Genomic DNA, 17,590 nt, shown 5'->3' with positions numbered 1-17,590 from the left:
CACCGCCTTTCATGGTCATGGTCCAGTCCTTGATTCCTTATTTTCCTGATCGGTCTTTGTGCTAACCTGTTAGACCAGGGTCTGTCTATCAATAGAATTTTCTGGTCTAACTATCAGCTACATAGTTTCATTCCTCAGTCTTCAAAATGGTTAATCATTTTCCCTGGTCTTTGTCCTGATCATGGTCTATGTTTTGTCTCCTGAGTGTACGGTGGTCTTGTTCCTTTGTACATGTATTATTCGCTGAGTCGATGTACAGTTTAGCCATCTTCTTGTGCATACCCTATGTGTCGAGTCGGTCGTTCAGATCAGGCCACCTTTTTACAATAGGTGTTCCAGGTCTGATCCATCCTATTGCACTCCTTCGATGCAGTCGATAGTATTTCTTTTACCTTTGTTGAGACTATATCTGTCGTTTTGTCTTCAGATTGTACAAATCTCTTTGGTATGTCCCGTTTTGTCGATTGGTTAGATCAGAACCCTCTTTTCCAGTGAGGGATTCCTGGTTCAATCAATCATATGTACATTCTTTCAGAGTCACCTGGTTAGTGGTCTATACTCGTCACTCTCATTGCCATGGTCTATTCATGTGTCATAGATCCGTGTTGTGTGTGGATATTACTCATTGGGTTAGATTTTCGCTACTTGCATGCTCTGTCTTAGATATGGTTGATGGCTTGTCCGCTGTCTCTATGACCATGATCTATCATTATCGATCCTCTTGATCATACAGTTGTCAATGTCCATCATCAGATTTGAGATCCAGTCTATGACCTACTTCTGTCATTTTGTGGCCGTGGTCTACCTTTCTGATCTATTCGAAAGTCTATGATTATTGATGAACAAAATCATTGTCACCAGTTGTATCCTTCCCATATGATCGGTCAAAATTATCCCTATTATTTCGTTATTCAGGGTTATCTTCCCTCTCTTCTGATCTTATCCTATCTGTGATTAGGTTAAATCATGTCGAACAAAGTGATGAGGGTTTGGATAAGTGAGTCAATTCGAGCTCTCCCGCGCGAGCGTGCACAGTGGAGTACGGCCGACAGGTTCATCAGCACGTTTAATAATTTGAGCGCATCCGGTGTGAATTGGCAATTTCTTCAAGCAGCTGCAAGACTCTGGGATCCTATTCTTCATGTTTTTCAATTTGGTCCCTTTGAAATCTGTCCTATATTCGAGGATTGGTGCGCCCTGTTAGAACTCCCACCCGAGGGACTCTGGATCCAACCTTCGAGTATAGCGTCTCCTCGTTCCATTTTCTGTAAGCTTTTCGAGAACCAAACTGTTGATGCTATGCCCTATTTCAAAGACACGTACGTGCAATTCGATGACCTCATTGAGCGTTTTTCTAAAAACGTTGACCCTATCGATTCCCGTTTCCAAAATTGTCGACGCAGTGCCTTAATCTTTGGTGTCCTTGCACGTCACGTTGTCCGTGAAGACTCCAGTATTGCCCCTGTGACCTTATTGAGTGTAGTCGATCAAATTCATGAAGGAAGGAATCCTGTCCCCCTCATGCTAGCAGAAACCTTCTCTGGGCTGGATCTTATTGCTAGGCAAGAGGTGAAAGATAATTTCCATGGGTGCGTCAAGTTACTTTATTTATGGCTCTGTGAAAAACTCACCATCCTTCGGCCACAGAGTTCCCTTCAGTACACCCTCAAGGATCATCTTTCGTGGCAACCAATGGCCAATAAACCTCAATCCATTGATGAGTGGCGTAATTGGTTGCAACACGTGGAGAAGGATCAATTTCACTGGGTGAGTCATTCATGCTTACATGTTATCACTAGCACCTACCCACACCCATTTGTGTATCTTATGGGTTTGGAAAAGTCAACCTTTTATGCGCCCACTCGTCTGCTTCACCAGATCACGGGAAATCCATGTCCTCCCGGATTTGTAACCCCTCCTCCTTGCGAAAAGCTTACTCCCGGTCTCATAAAGTCTATAATAGCTGCTTGGGGAAACAAGGTTACCACTAAGAGACTTGCTCTATCATCTAAAGTTCATCGGAAGGAGTTACCAGAAAAGCCTGCGGGAAAGAGAGCTCGGATCATGGAACATTGAAGACCATTTTCATGCAATTGTCATTTTAATTTCAAGTTTCATTATGCTCATTTGGTTCATCTACTTGTTTATCAATCGTAACTACAGTCGGATTTGTGAATCGTAACTACAGTCGGATTTGTGATTAATGAAAATGTGTTCTTTTCAATTTCTCTTGTCTGGAATTTGTGTGAAGTGTTCCATCTCAATTGTCAAATGTGCAATCTAACTTATTAACTTCCACTCAGGAGTCTTAGCGGAACATCATTGCTCCCAAGAAAGTCAATTCAAAACCGGCCTGGTCCCGTCCGTCTTCAGATTCCAGGCTGAATAGACTTTCTTTTTCCCCAGAATCCTTTACTTCTCCTGCGCCGCTTCTCCTTGGTTGTCCAGAAATTCTTTCACCCATTTCACTTGCATCTGAATCAATGGAAGGTACCGGAAACAACAATCCAGATACGAATGAGATGATGAAGGCTATTCTTCTTCAGCTGAGTGCCATGAAGGATGATATAGCCCTCCTGAAAAATGATCGTCTTTCTACCTCTAAAGACCCGGCCAATCAGCAGCCTTCAGTTATACCTTCTGTTCCTCTTGTTTCTCCCAGGCCAGCTGTATTGCCTGAAATCGAAGACTTTGATGAGGGCCAGTACGCAGCAGAGAACTGTCTTCCTAACCTGGGAAATCCTGATAAAGCACAGGAATTGGCTGACCAAATTGAGAAGCTGACTCGGGATATGGAAACCATGAAGTGCCAAGGTCCCAAAAATTTGGATATGTCTGAGTTCATGATAGCTCCAGGGGTCGTACTTCCGCCCAAGTTCAAAATGCCAGACTTTGACAAATACGACGGAATGGGGTGCCCTCGTAGCCATCTCAAGTCAGTCATTCCTTTGTTGCAGCAACACGGTTTATCCCCAGAACAGATTGCTTTAGTGTTCCCTAGAACTTTGACTGGGACAGCGAAGAAGTGGTTTTTGCATCTGAAACCAGAAGAAAGCAGGACCCTTGAAGGTGTAGCCAACAAATTCGTCCAGCAATTCTCCATGGAAGAGGGGATTGATGTGACAAAAAGGGACCTGAAATCGCTGAAGCAGGGACCCAATGAGACCTTTACTTCCTTCATTCGGCGATGGAGGAGAAAGGCAGCACAAATGACCCACAAGTTACCGGATGACGATCTTATCAAGATTGCCGTCAAGAACCTTTCCCCTTTTTACTTTCCCCATATGTCAATCCAGTACTTCAATGACTTCGATCACCTGATTAAGACCGGGACTAGGATCGAAGACATATTGGCTAAGGGCGGCCTGAGAACTAGGGCCTCCACTTCAGATGTCAGAGAGGGAAAAAGGCCTATGGCGCCTCCGAAGGAAGTTAACAACGTGAATACTGCTCGTCCAGTTAGGAGAGAAGGTCCCGGAGGAGTTCGTCCGGAAAGAAATGAGCCCAGACAGTTCACTCCTTTACCTTATTCCCTGTCTGTAGCTCTCAAAAAGCTGTTGAGAGACAAGAAGATCACTCTACTAGAACCCCGGGAAGTTCCCAATCCTCTCCCGAAATACTGGAGAAAAGATCAGTACTGCGAATATCACCAGAGTGTTGGGCATTTGACTGACAGATGTTTGGCACTAAGGCATAGGATCCAGGATAAGATCGAGGCAAAAGAAATTGTGGTGGAAGCTCTTCCCAATGTCACCAGGAATCCATTGCCGACGCATACTATGCCTCCTCCAAATGTCTATGCCATTCTTACTGAAGAGGTTGTCCTGGACCATTCTCGTATATGCGCAGTCATCTCTGATGAGCCATATATCTTGAGATGGGAATCCGATGATGAAGAATTAAAGCGCGAAGAGCCTTATGTCTTATCCTCTGTGCACGAAGTTGGGGAATCCTCTGGATGTCCTTATGTCCTCAGATTCGAGGGGGAGGAGGAGAAAAGCGAAGTCCCATATGTCCTTAAGCTTGAAGATGAGGACTTGCTGCTGTTGAACGATCAGTGTGATGAGGTTCGCCATGTTACCCGCGGTGGACGTTTCTTTAAGCCTCCTGAGTTGAGAGCAGAGAATCCCGCTGAGATTGCCAGAGCTGTTGAGAATCAGAATCAGAGGTTGAGTCCTGAGGAAGATGAGGACATTCTGTTGAAGCAGCTTAGAAAGACCCAAGCTAATATTTCTATCTGGGGTCTGTTGATGTCATCACCTAAGCATCGGCAGGTTATACTTCGTGAATTGAATACAGCGCAGGTGTCTGTGAATATAACCCCTGATGAGCTGGTTGGGCTCGTATCTATGGCCAGATCAGCTATGACCGTGTCCTTCTCGGATGAAGATTTGACCCCGGAGGGTAAGAATCACACAAAATCTCTCAGAATTACCGTCGTGTGCAATAAGAAGAAAGTGCCAGAGGTTTTGGTCGACAACGGGTCAGCTCTGAATGTGTGTCCTTTGAGCACCGCTACTGCCTTGGGGTTTGGGCCGAATGACTATATTCCGTCGGAGCAGGGGATACTAGCTTATGATGGGACTAGGAGAGACGTCATCGGCACCTTGGTCACCGAAATTGAGATCGGAGGTGAAGTGTTTGACGTAGAATTCCAAGTTCTAGATATCAAGACCTCTTTCTTTCTCCTTCTCGGCCGACCTTGGCTTCACAAAGTCGGAGTAGTTCCTTCCACTGTCCATCAGAAGCTCAAGTTCATCAAGAATAACAGAATTATCACTGTTAGAGGGGATCCAGAACCAGAGGTTGGGCAGATTTCCCAAGAGCAGATCGGTTCAAGCACCATAGATGTCAGTCTGACTGGATTTTCACTTGAAGTTTCAACCATTACTATGGAAGAAGCCATGAAGGAGGAAATTTTGTTTATGTCCAGTACAAATGCGCAGGTAGCCCGAATAATGCGCAAGTATGGGTATATTCCTGGAACTGGTCTGGGGAGAAGCCTGCAAGGTTTAACTGAGTGGCCGGAGCTGAAGGTTGCAAACAATTTGTTCGGGTTAGGATATGAACCCACCCAGAAAGAGATCAAGGAGAGAAAGCAGTACATGCTGAAGTGGGCAGAGCTGCGTCGTCGGGGCCTAGAGCTGCCTATGGGGCCGTTCAGTCTGTTGATGAATGGTAAGTACAGGAAAGAAGGAGCCGATCGCCCGTTCTATGGTTTTCCCGAGCCGTGGTTTGATGAGTCTGGAAAAGAGTTACCAGGTTTTGAAATCTTCTCCACTGATGAATTGCCAGATGAATACTTCCATGGACAGATTGTAGCCGTCGAAAAGCAGGAATCTGATTGGGCTAAGAACTTAGAGTCGCAGCTTCTGGACTCCCTCTTCGAGGTTGAGGCACCGGTCATTGCTATGATCGGAAAAGATGCACGCTTCCTGAATCCGAAGGGCCGAATTACCCCAGCTGAGGTACCCCTTGATAACTGGACTTCTCAGGTCATTCCTCAATTAGTTCTTCAGTGTGGTCATGTTCCTCTAAAAGAGTCTCAAGTTTCTGAGTATGTGTCTGTTTCCGAGTCAAATATAAAGTCTGCTATTTCTAACAATTCTTTGGATGCAGGTACCTTAGAAAGCTTAGACATTCCTGGTGTGGGTGGCGAGTCCTCCGGTATAGATGTTGTCTATGAAGATGAGTCTGTTATGGAATATACTACAAAGTCCATACATGGTCCAGTTGAGTCAAGTGTCAGCATTTCAGTTGACGATGCAAACTTTCCTTTTGAGCATACTGTAAAGCCTGCTGTGGGCCAGTTGATCAATGATGTAAACTTTGATTCTATGAATGAAATAAAGGACTCGTTTCAGTATCTTCCTGTCTCTGTTTCTGCTTCTCAAATTGATAAAACTAATAACAATGATCAAGACTCCCCCTCTTACGAGGATGTCGACGAAACTCCCCCTGAGATCAAACACATGATTACTCAGGAGGAGCAGCGTCGGGCTAAACCACTTGAAGAAGAAATTGAAATCGTCAACATAGGTGATGAAACCTTAATTCGGGAAATACGGATTGGAAAAACGTTATCCCCGGAGGAGCGTGAAGAATTAATCACTTTGCTTAAAGAATACGAAGAAGTTTTTGCTTGGTCCTATGATGACATGCCAGGATTAAGCGAAGACATAGTCCAGCATCGTCTTCCCTTAATCCCAGGCGCCAAGCCGAAAAAGCAAAAACTTCGAAAATTAAAACCAGAATGGGAATTGAAAGTCCATGATGAAGTCAAGAAGCTGTTAGATGCGGGCTTCATTCAAGTGGTTGAATATCCGGAATGGCTGGCTAACATAGTACCGGTGCCCAAGAAGGACGGAAAAGTCAGAATGTGCGTGGATTTCAGAGATTTAAACAAGGCGAGTCCCAAGGATGACTTTCCTTTGCCGAGCATCGATCGCCTGGTGGATAATACAGCTGGTCACGCTTTGTTATCCTTTATGGATGGGTTTTCCGGATATAATCAGATCAAGATGGCCCCTGAGGACATGATAAAAACTGCGTTCACCACTCCATGGGGAACATATTGCTACAAAGTAATGCCGTTTGGGTTGAAGAATGCAGGGGCAACCTATCAGAGGGCGGCTACCACCTTATTGCATGACATGATTCACAAAGAGGTCGAGGTTTATGTCGATGACATGATTGTTAAATCCAAGACTCGACCAGAGCACGCCACAGTCCTGGGGAAGTTTTTTGAAAGGATCCGGAAGTACAAGCTTCGCTTGAACCCGAGCAAGTGTGTATTCGGGGTCACTTCAGGGAAGTTGTTGGGATTCATGGTCAGCGAAAGAGGGATCGAGGTAGATCCTCAAAAGATCAAAGCAATCCAAGAGATGGAGCCGCCGAGGACCGAGAGGCAGATCCGGGGTTTCCTGGGAAAGGTTCAGTACCTCAGAAGGTTCATAAATCAGTTGACAATGACGTGTGAACCCATCTTCAAGCTGCTGAAGAAAAATTCTCCGAAGAAGTGGAATGATGAGTGTCAGGAAGCATTTGAGAAAGTCAAGCAGTGTCTAACTTTGCCTCCTATCCTGTCACCAGTTATCCCGGACCAGCCACTGTTGCTGTACCTGTCTGTCACTGACACAGCTATGGGTTGCATGTTAGCCCAGCAAGACCTTGAGTCGAAGAAAGAAAAGCCTATCTACTACATCAGCAAGAAAATGCTGGAGTATGAAATCAAATATTCTATCTTGGAAAAGACTTGTCTGGCACTGGTTTGGGCAACTCAGAGGCTTAGGCATTACCTGTTATCGAACAAGGTTCTCTTACTCTCACGGATGGATCCGTTGAAATACTTGTTCGAGAAGCCCGCTCTCACCGGGCGAACATCCAGATGGTTGCTGCTATTGTCTGAATTCGATATTGCCTATGTGACCCAGAAATCAGTTAAAGGGCGTGTGATAGCTGAGCAGTTGGCTGATGCGCCTATAGATGAGAATGCCGTTCTAACGGCAGATTTTCCTGATGAAGAGATCATGGCTGTAGAAGAGGAGGTCCAAAGCACCAAATGGTTGATGTATTTTGATGGTGCTGTGAACAATCGAGGTCAAGGAGTTGGAGCAGTGTTGATATCTCCGAAGAAAGAGTACATCCCTGTGTCCATCAAATTGCAGTTCAAGTGTACCAACAATGAGGCCGAGTATGAGGCTTGCATTGCTGGTCTCGAAGCAGCCTTGGCTCTGCATATTCAAGGGATAGATGTTTTTGGGGACTCGATCTTGATCATTTGTCAGATCAATGGTCAATGGAAAACAAAGGAGGATAGATTGATCCCGTATCACACGCACCTGGATTCCCTGGTCAGGAGGTTCAAGAATGTTACATTCACTCATCTGTCGAGGACAAGAAATCATTTCGCGGACGCTTTGGCTACGCTAGCCTCAATGTTAGATATCTCTGCATCAATGGAAGTTCAGCCTCTAGCAGTGCGGTTACAATGGGCTCCAGCGCATGTGAACGCTATAGAGATAGCAGCCCGATGTCCAGATGGAAAGCCCTGGTACATTGATATAAAGAATCTCATTTTAGGCCAAGGGCACCCCCCTGAAGCGTCAGGAAAAGAGCGGAGATCTCTCCAGAAGTTGGCGGCTAACTTCATTATCTGTGGCAATGAGCTCTTCAGGAGGTCGTTTGATGGAATCCAACTTCTTTGTGTAGATGAAGATCGAGCAGCTAATCTCATAGAGCAGACGCATGAAGGAGTCTGTGAATTCATTCGAACAAACATCATCTGCAGATATGGGGTACCGCATGAGCTGATCTCAGACAATGGATCGCACTTCAAGAAAGAAGTGGTACACCTCTGTGAGGAGTTCAAGATCAAGCATCACAAGTCCTCACCATACAGGCCTCAGACAAATGGAGCCGTCGAAGCCGCAAACAAGAACATCAAAGCCATCATCAGCAAGATGACAGAGACGTATAAGGACTGGTCAAATAAGTTACCATATGCTTTGTGGGCTTATAGAACGTCGATCAGGGCCTCTACGGGAGCTACGCCATATTCATTAGTGTATGGGATGGAAGCGGTCCTACCAGTTGAGCTGAGAATTCCTTCGTTAAGGGTAATGATGGAAGCTGATTTGCCAGAATCAGAGTGGGCAAAGGCCCGGTATCAGGAGTTGCAGATGATTGATGAGAAGAGGCTCAGAGCCCTGTATCACGTCCAGGGATATCAGCGTCGAATTGAGAAAGCCTTTAACAAGAAGGTGAAGATCAGAGATCTCCAGAAGGGTGACCTCGTTTTGAAGTCCTACAGGGCACCGGTCCATGATCCCCGAGGAAAGTTCAGGCCAAACTGGTCAGGTCCTTATATTGTCGATGAAGTCCTGCCTGGAAAAGCCGTCAGACTCCTTGATCAAAATGGTGAAAAACTAACAGAACCCACAAACCTTGATCAACTTAAAAAGTATTATGCTTGAGACACCGGGAGGCCGTCCTTGGTCGATCTGAGCTTCAAAGCCAAAAATCCCATTCAAAAAAAAAGAAGAAGGGAAAGTCAAAGACCGTTTGCAAACCCTTTGAGCCAATAATCAAAATTTCTTTGTCACACTCAAACCAGGGGCATCTTTTATGACTTGCGTCATAAAAGATGCAAAGCCTGAACTACGCCATGACCTGATCCCTTTCCACAGGGTACGTAGGCAACCTGACAAACTCGGGTTCGGTCAAATCTTTCAAAGCTTTCGAAAAAAGAAAAGAAAAGAAAGAGACTTAAATCAAAGCAATCTCTACCCGAAGTCCCCAAGGGGCGAACTACGCGGACCTGATCCTCACTCTTTGGAGGTACGTAGGCTATCTGGAAGGGTCCAGATTCGGTCCAGTCAATGCAAACATCCTAATCCAATTCTTTCAAACCCTAACCCACCTAGAAGTCCTCCTGGTGTGATAAGGCAAAGGTTTGTGGCAAAACAGAAAAAGAAAAGAAAAGAATAATGAAGTCTTAGACCCGCTAGACTGAAAACCCGAAAGGGCGGTCTAGGCAAAAGTTAGGGTCATTCGCCCGCTAAGTTGAAAACCCGAAAGGGCGGCTTAGGCAAAAATCAGGGTGCAGAGCCTGCTGGATGGAAAACCTGCAAGGGCAGGCAGTCCAGGCAAAAATTAAGGCAAGCGGTCCGCCAGATTGAAAACCCAAAAGGCAGTCTGGTCATGGCAGTGACTTCTCGCGAAGGACTAAATTTCAGAAGCTAGCAAGACGTCATACCTGTATCGGCATCACTTCAAGGTCTGAAAAGTGCCGGCAAGGCTTCCTTTGATATTCCTCTAAGCTAGGGGTTAAAACCGAGCAATCCAAAAGGTATAATAACCATGACTAAATACCAGAAAGAGGCGAAATCACCTTAAAACACGGTATTCAAAGAGTTCCAAGAGTGGTAAACTGTACCATCTTAAAACAATTATCAAATTGAGAAGCAGATTCAGTCTTTCTTCAAAGTCAGTCTTGTAACTCGGTCGTGTAATCACCAAAAGTCCTTTGTCAAGCAGTCGTCAAGGTCATTCTTTGTCAAGTCAAAGTCATGTACTCAGTCGAGTCAGGTGTGTCCCAAAATGACCTGTTTGGTCCAGTATCCTTTCGAAAAGCTGAGGTAGCAGGTACCAGAAACTGAAGTCGCATCTCCAAAAGGCGAAATGACCTATACATGGTCTAGAAGCGCGGCAAGCTCTCAGGCCCATTTGAAATTCCTGCAGCAGACGGGAGGTTGAAGATGTGTCAAGCGGAATCAGTCTGCTTGGAAGTTGAAAGTCATTGCAACCTGAAGTTCTGATAGCTGGCAGAAAATTGACAGTATTTCAGGCAGAACCAGTCTCTTGTGCATTTTGAAAGCCTTTGAGGCCCGGAGCCCTTGCAATTGGCATAAAAGTGGTAGACCTTTCGGCAAGAGTCGGTCTCTTGTACCTTCAAAATCTTTGTAACCCAAGTTTCATAAAAGAAAGCTTGGATCTGTTTGAGTTGTGTTAAGACTCCTGAACTGGAAGCGAAATTTTACTAGGGGCATCTTTTATGTCCTGACGAAAGTCAGACCATAAAAGATACCTAGCATGCATTGATGTTTGAGATATCAGTTTTAACGAATCAGGATTTGAGAAAACTTGAACGCATTTTTCAAATCAAATTTTCAATTTAGGTTTGATCATGATGCTGTCTAATCATTCCGTTTTTTACGATCTGTCAAGATGCTGTCTTCTCAGATCCCAATTTAGGTTTGATCATGATAACTGTCTAATCATTCCGCCATGTTGATCTGTCAAGATGCTATCTTCCCAGATCCCAATTTAGGTTTGATCATGATAACTGTCTAATCATTCCGCCATGTTGATCTGTCAAGATGCTGTCTTCCCAGATCCCAATTTAGGTTTGATCATGATAACTGTCTAATCATTCCGCCATGTTGATCTGTCAAGATGCTGTCTTCCCAGATCCCAATTTAGGTTTGATCATGATAACTGTCTAATCATTCTGCCGTGTTGATCTGTCAAGATGCTCTCTTCCCAGATCCCAATTTAGGTTTGATCATGATAACTGTCTAATCATTCCGCTTCGTTCATCTGTCAAGATGCTGTCTTCTCAGATCCCAATTCAGGTTTGATCATGATAACTGTCTAATCATTCCGCAACGTTCGTCTGTCAAGATGCTGTCTTCTCAAAATCTCAATCCAGGTTTGATCATGATGCTGTCTAATCATTCCGCTGTGTTCATCTGTTAAGATGCTGTCTTCTCAGATCCCAATTCAGGAATGATCAAGATGCTGTCTAATCATTTCGCTTGTCCCAGATCCAAATTTAGGTTTGATCATGATATTGTCTAATCATTCCGCTTTACAATCTCCAAATCCCTGAATGGCTTAAATAGATGCTGTCTAATCATTCCATTCTGCATTGTGTGAGAGTCTGTCTCATTACCACTTGAGAGTCCATCTCAGTTTTCTTTTCGAGATTCTGTCTCGTCAATTCATCTTATCATTCCTTCTCGATGAGAATGTGTCTCGTCGATCCATCTCGCCACCCTTTTGCATCCCTTCTGTTCGAAATCTTGGGCCAGTCAAAATGTGTTGTCTGTTCAGCTTTGACATTCGCGCGACAAGCGCGCTCTGCCAAAGAGGGGCATCTGTAGACACCCCATTTTGACCGTGCCCTAAACCCTTCCCATTTTGTGCAAAACCCCATCAGATCAATGATCTAGGGTCCCAAACTTAACCCTAGGCTAGCTTTGGGTCCCAGCTAGGTCCCCGCAAAATTTCGTCAAAATCCGAGTACATTTGCCTAGCGAACGAGCAGAGAAAGGACCGTAGTGTAAACCAGAAAAGGGGGGTGAATTATCCTGGAACGGTGCAGAGCAGATTTCGAATAAGACACGATTGGATGGTGCGTCCATCAATTTTTCCGCCAATAGTGCGCCCATCAATATTGGTAGTGTCAATATCACCACCCTGTTTTTATAAAATAAAAAAAATATATATATATATATATATATAATGTGGGACCCGCTTGTGTGGGGCTCACTTGTGTGGGACCCGCTTGTGTGGGGCCCGCTTGTGTGGGGCCCGCTGGTGTGGGACCCGTTTGTGTGGGACCCGTTGATGTGGGATCCGATTATATTCAAAGAAAGAAGAAAGGGGACATCATCATTTTCTTTTGATTTTTAAAATTTGTAAGCAATGATTATGTTTTTTGTTTTCTTTTGGTATCCTATGCATGTAATGATTTTTTATTTTATTTTTTTAAAAAAAAAAAATAAAAAAAATTAAGAAAATGGGGGACATGAGGGGGACAACCACTCTCACTTTCTCTCCCCCTCATGATGACTCATGATGGTTTTCTTCTCTCTCGCGAGGAGAAACCAGAGGAGGGAAGAGAAAAAAAAAACAACACAGAAAAAAAGAAAAACGAGAGGAAGAAAAGAAAGGAAAAACCAGAGGAAAAAAGAGAAAGAGGAGAGAGAGATCTGCAGAGGGGAGAGAGAGAGAGAGAGAGAGAGAGAGAGAGGAGAGATCTGTAGAGAGAGAGAGAGAGAGAGAGAGTCTTCTCCTCCGGCAACCCAGCCGGAATCCGGCGAGGCCAAACCCATTTCCGACCGGCCATCCACCGATCACCACCACCATCATCCGACCCTCCATCCACCACAGACCACCACCTCTTCTCCTCCGGCAACCCAACCGGATTCCGGCCACCTTCTCCGACATCCTCCCAACCAACCACCGGAGCTCCACCGGCATCCACATCTCCTCCACCCCACCTCCAGCGGGCCCCACCTCCAGCGGGTCCCACATCAGCGGGTCCCACATCAGCGGGCCCCACACAAGCACGACTCTGTCAACACCTTCCTGGATCTCTTGTGGCGTAAGTTCATTTTTTTTTTTTTTTATTTTATTTTATTTTTTATTATTTTTTTAATTATTCATTCTTTGCACTACACACACGGGTCCCACAGCGGGTCCCACAGCGGGTCCCACAGCGGGTCCCAAAGCGGGTCCCACAGAGGGTCCCACATCCGCGGGTCCCACAGCGGGTCCCACAGCGGTAGGTCCCACAGCGGGTCCCACAGAGGGTCCCACATCTGCGGGTCCCACATCCGCGGGTCCCACAGCGGGTCCCACAAGCGGGTCCCACAGGGGGTCCCACATCCGCGGGTCCCACAGCGGGTCCCACATCAGTAGGTCCCACAGCAGTAGGTCCCACAGCGGGTCCCACATCCGCGGGTCCCACATCAGTAGGTCCCACAGCGGGTCCCAGCGGGTCACAGCGGGTCCCACAACAGCGGGTCCCACAACGGGTCCCACAACAGTGGGTCCCACAGCAGTGGGTCCCACATCAGCGGGTCCCACATCAGCGGGTCCCACATCAGCGGGTCCCAGCGGGTCCCACATCAACGGGTCCCACAACAGCGGGTCCCGCAGCGGGTCCCACAACAGCGGGTCCCACATCAACGAGTCCTACTATGAATAGTAGTTTTGAATAGTACTTATAAATAGTAATTATGAATAGTAGTTTTGAATAGTAATTATGAATAGTAGTTTTGAATAGTACCTATAAATAGTAATTATGAATAGTATTTTTGAATAGTAATCTTGTATAGTAATTATAAATAGTAATTATAACAGTCTTCAGCACAGGAGTTAGTCCTTCAGTCAGTCCAGGAGTTTTTCCTATTATCATAGGGGTTAGGATTCTGTCCATCCTCTCATCAAGTCGTGATCTTTACCCGCTCCTGCAAGGTATAGGATGCTGTCCAACCCTTGCCGAGTTATTTTCCTGTTCGTTCCCCCGCAAAGCATAGGATGCTATCCAACCTTTGCGGGATTCCAGAAGTCTCCCTACCCGTATGATGATAGGATTTTATTCTCTGGTGTCAAAAAACAATAAAAACATTTCAAAAATACTTGAAAACAACAAAAACATTCCAAAAAACACTTGAAAATTCAAAAACATTTCAAAAACAATTCAAAATCCAAAAACATTTTAAAAATCAAAATTTCAAAAAAAAAAAAATCTTGAGTCATGTGCAGAGTAGTTAGGAATTCTGGTCCGAACTACGGATGGCTTGATCCCTAGCTGAGGGGTACGTAGGCAGCTCAGGCGTGCTGCTGGCACCCTGAGTTCAGTCACCATTTTTACACCCTTTCACCATTTTTAGACACCATTTTTGTAAATATTTCTCACAACTTTCACCATTTTTCATAACTTCAAAACCTCAAAAAAATACAAAAAAAAAAACTTCAAAACCTTTTCAAAAAGATCTTCCCCTAGAGTTAGGAGTCTGTCCTAGATATTTAGGGTGTTTTAGAGTTAGGAGTCGGTCTTGATTTGTATTGATGTGGTGTGTCCTGTCGTGTGAGTGTCCCTAGAGTTAGGAGGCCTCGAGTCGATCGGTCAGACACTTAGTCGAACCGATGGCTAGACTAGGAAGCATATAGTCAGCCCATGGTTTTCTTTATGTTGCACAGCCTAGATACACATAGGATGTAGGGCCCACCTGCATTAGCTTAAGGCTAATCAACTTGCATTAGTTAGGGCATATAGAGTCCTAAAAATTACAATCCACTTGAATTTAAGCAATCGCACAAAAAGCTTTAAACATCAGTCGAGTCTAGTGGATCGAGTCTAGGATAGCGGTCCTAGAGTTTTAGGCATCGTAGTTTAGAATAGGGCACCGAACTACGTTGGCTCTGATTCTTCCCGAGGCCGGGATACGTAGTGCAGCTAGGATGGATGGCCATCCTGGTCCGAGTCAAGTATTGCATTAAAGTCTAGGGTTTGTCGTGTCGGGTCATGTGTCGAGTCGTGTTGTGTTGTGTGTTTTGCCGTGTTTTCTTATTTTTATGTACAGATCCTATACCTTTAGCTGTAGCATGCATGTGCTTGTCCACCAGAACTTAGACACCAATTAGGCATGGCACTCATAACCTAGCTATTCTTAGGCGACATATCTTTCATTTCTTTTGTGTGTGCTTCTTATTCATCTCCGAGACATGCATGATTAGCTAGACGTTATCTCGGAGATATTCGTTCTCATTTCGCATGATTTTCGCCCCAAAACTCTTCAAAATTAATAATAAATGGCATAAGAGACCAGGTGCTAGCACTTGGGCGAATTGGGGGCGCCTAATCCCTTCCCCATTCGTCATCAGGCACGAACCCTATTTTATATCTCTGGTTATCCGTTGCAACAGAGCACAGCATGGGATCCAGGGCCCACTTCCTTGGATGGCGACTCTTCTTTGTTTAAGATACGCCTCGAATCTGGGCTAGTCCCCGAATCGAGAGGTATCTCACTTTACATCGCCGCTCATGCTGTGAGGGGCACTCTTTCGAGAGTTCCTTGGTGGGGCTCTCCTTCACGTGGACGATCTAGAGAGACTCGCGCGGGGGCCCGTCCCCTCACGCCCGTCCCGGATCCGGTTCCACACAAAGCCACGCGTGCCAGCGAAGCAGGGGGACGGCCCAATCCTGCAAAGGAAGGTTTTCTCTCCATAATGATGAAAAGGCCCGCGCACCTCCCTTTAAAAAGGAGGGAAAGGAAGAAGAGAGGGGATCCACATTTTTGGAAAGACTTCCCCCATTCTCAACTCCCGCAAAACAACCGGAAAAAGAGGCGAGGCAACAACAGAGGAGACTAGGAACTCAATCCTACTCTCCCTGCTAGTCCCCTCCGACCCCCTCATCTCCGCACCCAGAAAAGAGCATGCACCTTGGTCCTGGTAACCCTGATACAATCCCTCACTCTTCTCGCCGTCCTTTATATTGATTGGTCGAAGGATCTGACTTGGGTGTCGAAGTGGTCGTCCGGGACCCACCCCGGACCCCCTGACCCCCTTTGTTTGTGATTGCAGACCCCGCGGAGGCCCTCTACCGACCGCGCGATCGCAGACCCGGATTCAGACGCCATCAGTGAGCTTTACAATCATATGTATAAGCCTCCACATGTAACCCCAATCCTAATGAACAATACACGTGAATAATGAGGAATAGTGAAGCGGTCTGCATCTTTAAAACATAAAGATGTCTTAACATGACTGAAGAACTCACATGCCCCAATTTCATGTGAATTGATTCCCTTCGAATAGTGCTTGATATTTCCACCCCTTGTAGTTGCATTCTTCAGCTTCTTCCTTCGATCTTCAGTTCCTTCAAAGTGTCCAGGAGGATGAACTACATCACCATGAGTCCATGACTCATCGCTATCTTGAAAATTCAACAATGCCAAACCTTAGACACTATGGAGAAGGCAATAGGACATCTCTCCATCACTTGCTAGCTCCTGGTTTGATCCATAGTCACAAATATCTATCTTGGTAATTTCTCGTGAAGTTTGTATTGGTATATTTTTAGTGTTTTTTTGTCATTTTTTATTTTATATCGAGAAAAATTAAAAATATATTAAAATATAAAGGATTAAGAACAAATTAGTGAAAAAAATAATATTGTGAATTTACTTTTCCTTGCTTCAAAAACTAATGCAGCAGGTTTTGTCTCCTTCCGCCCTTTACATTTTCACGGTTGGGCATCATATAATTTCTCTTTTTCTAGTTGTCTCAAGATGTCCAACCATTAATTTCATCTGTGGGGGCTGTTCTCACTAGCAAAAGTCAGCAGCGAAATAGCTTTCCGCGAAATTGCCTAGCAAAACCCATTATTTGTTAGGGTAGGTGTGGAGGGTGCGTGTGTGCAACATCGAGGGTTGCCCACCGTAAAAAAAACATTGCATTGATTATGGATCTTACCCATCGATTGAAGGGCCCATTTGCCTTGGATGGTTTGGATTGCAACATCTATGTGAATTTTGGGTTATGGTTCAGATGCCGATGAAGGGTCCTCTTGATTTCTAGGCTGGAGTTCATACATGATGGGTCTATGGGTGCAACTTGGATCACTTTTTGGATATTTGGGTTAAGATTTTACCATAAAATCGGGTCAGGTTCGGGTTGAATGTAATTCTTTTTTTTTTTTAGCAAAACGTCAACCTGACCCAACCCAAGTTGCACCCTAGTCCCGCTAGATAAAACTTATTTGTCCTTCCAGGGATTGTTTAGAAAAGAAAATCCTTTAGGGGCGTTTGGATACGCAGATTTTAGAATCCAGGTTTTAGTTTGAAAATAGTGTAAATGAGGGTCATGAATCATGATCAAGCTGCTGGTATGCTGTCCAGGCAGCATTTTTAAGATTTTAAGTAAGAAATCTAGGTTTTAGAAATCTCTCCCGCATCCTAAGATTTCTGAAAGCTGGAAACTTGGGACGATCGCCAGTTCTCTTGCTGCAGGAAAGAAGGGTTAGAAATCATAAAACAACGGCTGCTCTCTTTCTTCTCTTGTCTCCCAACTACAATTTTGAGGAAATCTAGGATTCTAAAATCCGCGTATACAAACGGCCCCTTATAATTTTCCATTGTTTGACTAGAAATGAAGTTTTTGGTTAGAATTTATTGGAGTTTTTTTTTTTTCCTTATCCTCTCCTCTGTCCCTTTCATCTTGCTTCCTCTCCCATCCTCCCTCACCATTTGGTATGCTAATATTCTATGGAAAAAAATTATGGTTTCCAAAC

General features: G+C 44.9%; 1 protein-coding gene across 1 annotated transcript; it reads left to right on the top strand.

Moving 5' to 3' along the window:
- The first annotated feature begins 3,209 nt into the window (after positions 1 to 3,209).
- On the top strand, positions 3,210 to 5,749 carry LOC143888983 (uncharacterized). The gene is made up of 2 exons (XM_077393361.1): positions 3,210 to 5,495; positions 5,620 to 5,749. The coding sequence occupies exons 1-2, from the start codon at positions 3,210 to 3,212 to the stop codon at positions 5,626 to 5,628; spliced, it is 2,295 nt and encodes a 764-aa protein (XP_077249476.1). The 3' UTR covers positions 5,629 to 5,749.
- The last annotated feature ends 11,841 nt before the right edge of the window (positions 5,750 to 17,590 follow it).

Source organism: Tasmannia lanceolata, unplaced genomic scaffold (genome assembly GCF_043159265.1).
Source record: "Tasmannia lanceolata isolate RefF3 unplaced genomic scaffold, GAP_Taslan_0.1 ptg000012l, whole genome shotgun sequence".
Lineage (NCBI taxonomy): Eukaryota > Viridiplantae > Streptophyta > Magnoliopsida > Canellales > Winteraceae > Tasmannia > Tasmannia lanceolata.
The sequence above is the reverse complement of the archived record's forward strand: the minus strand, read 5'-3'. Positions and strand labels throughout refer to the sequence as shown.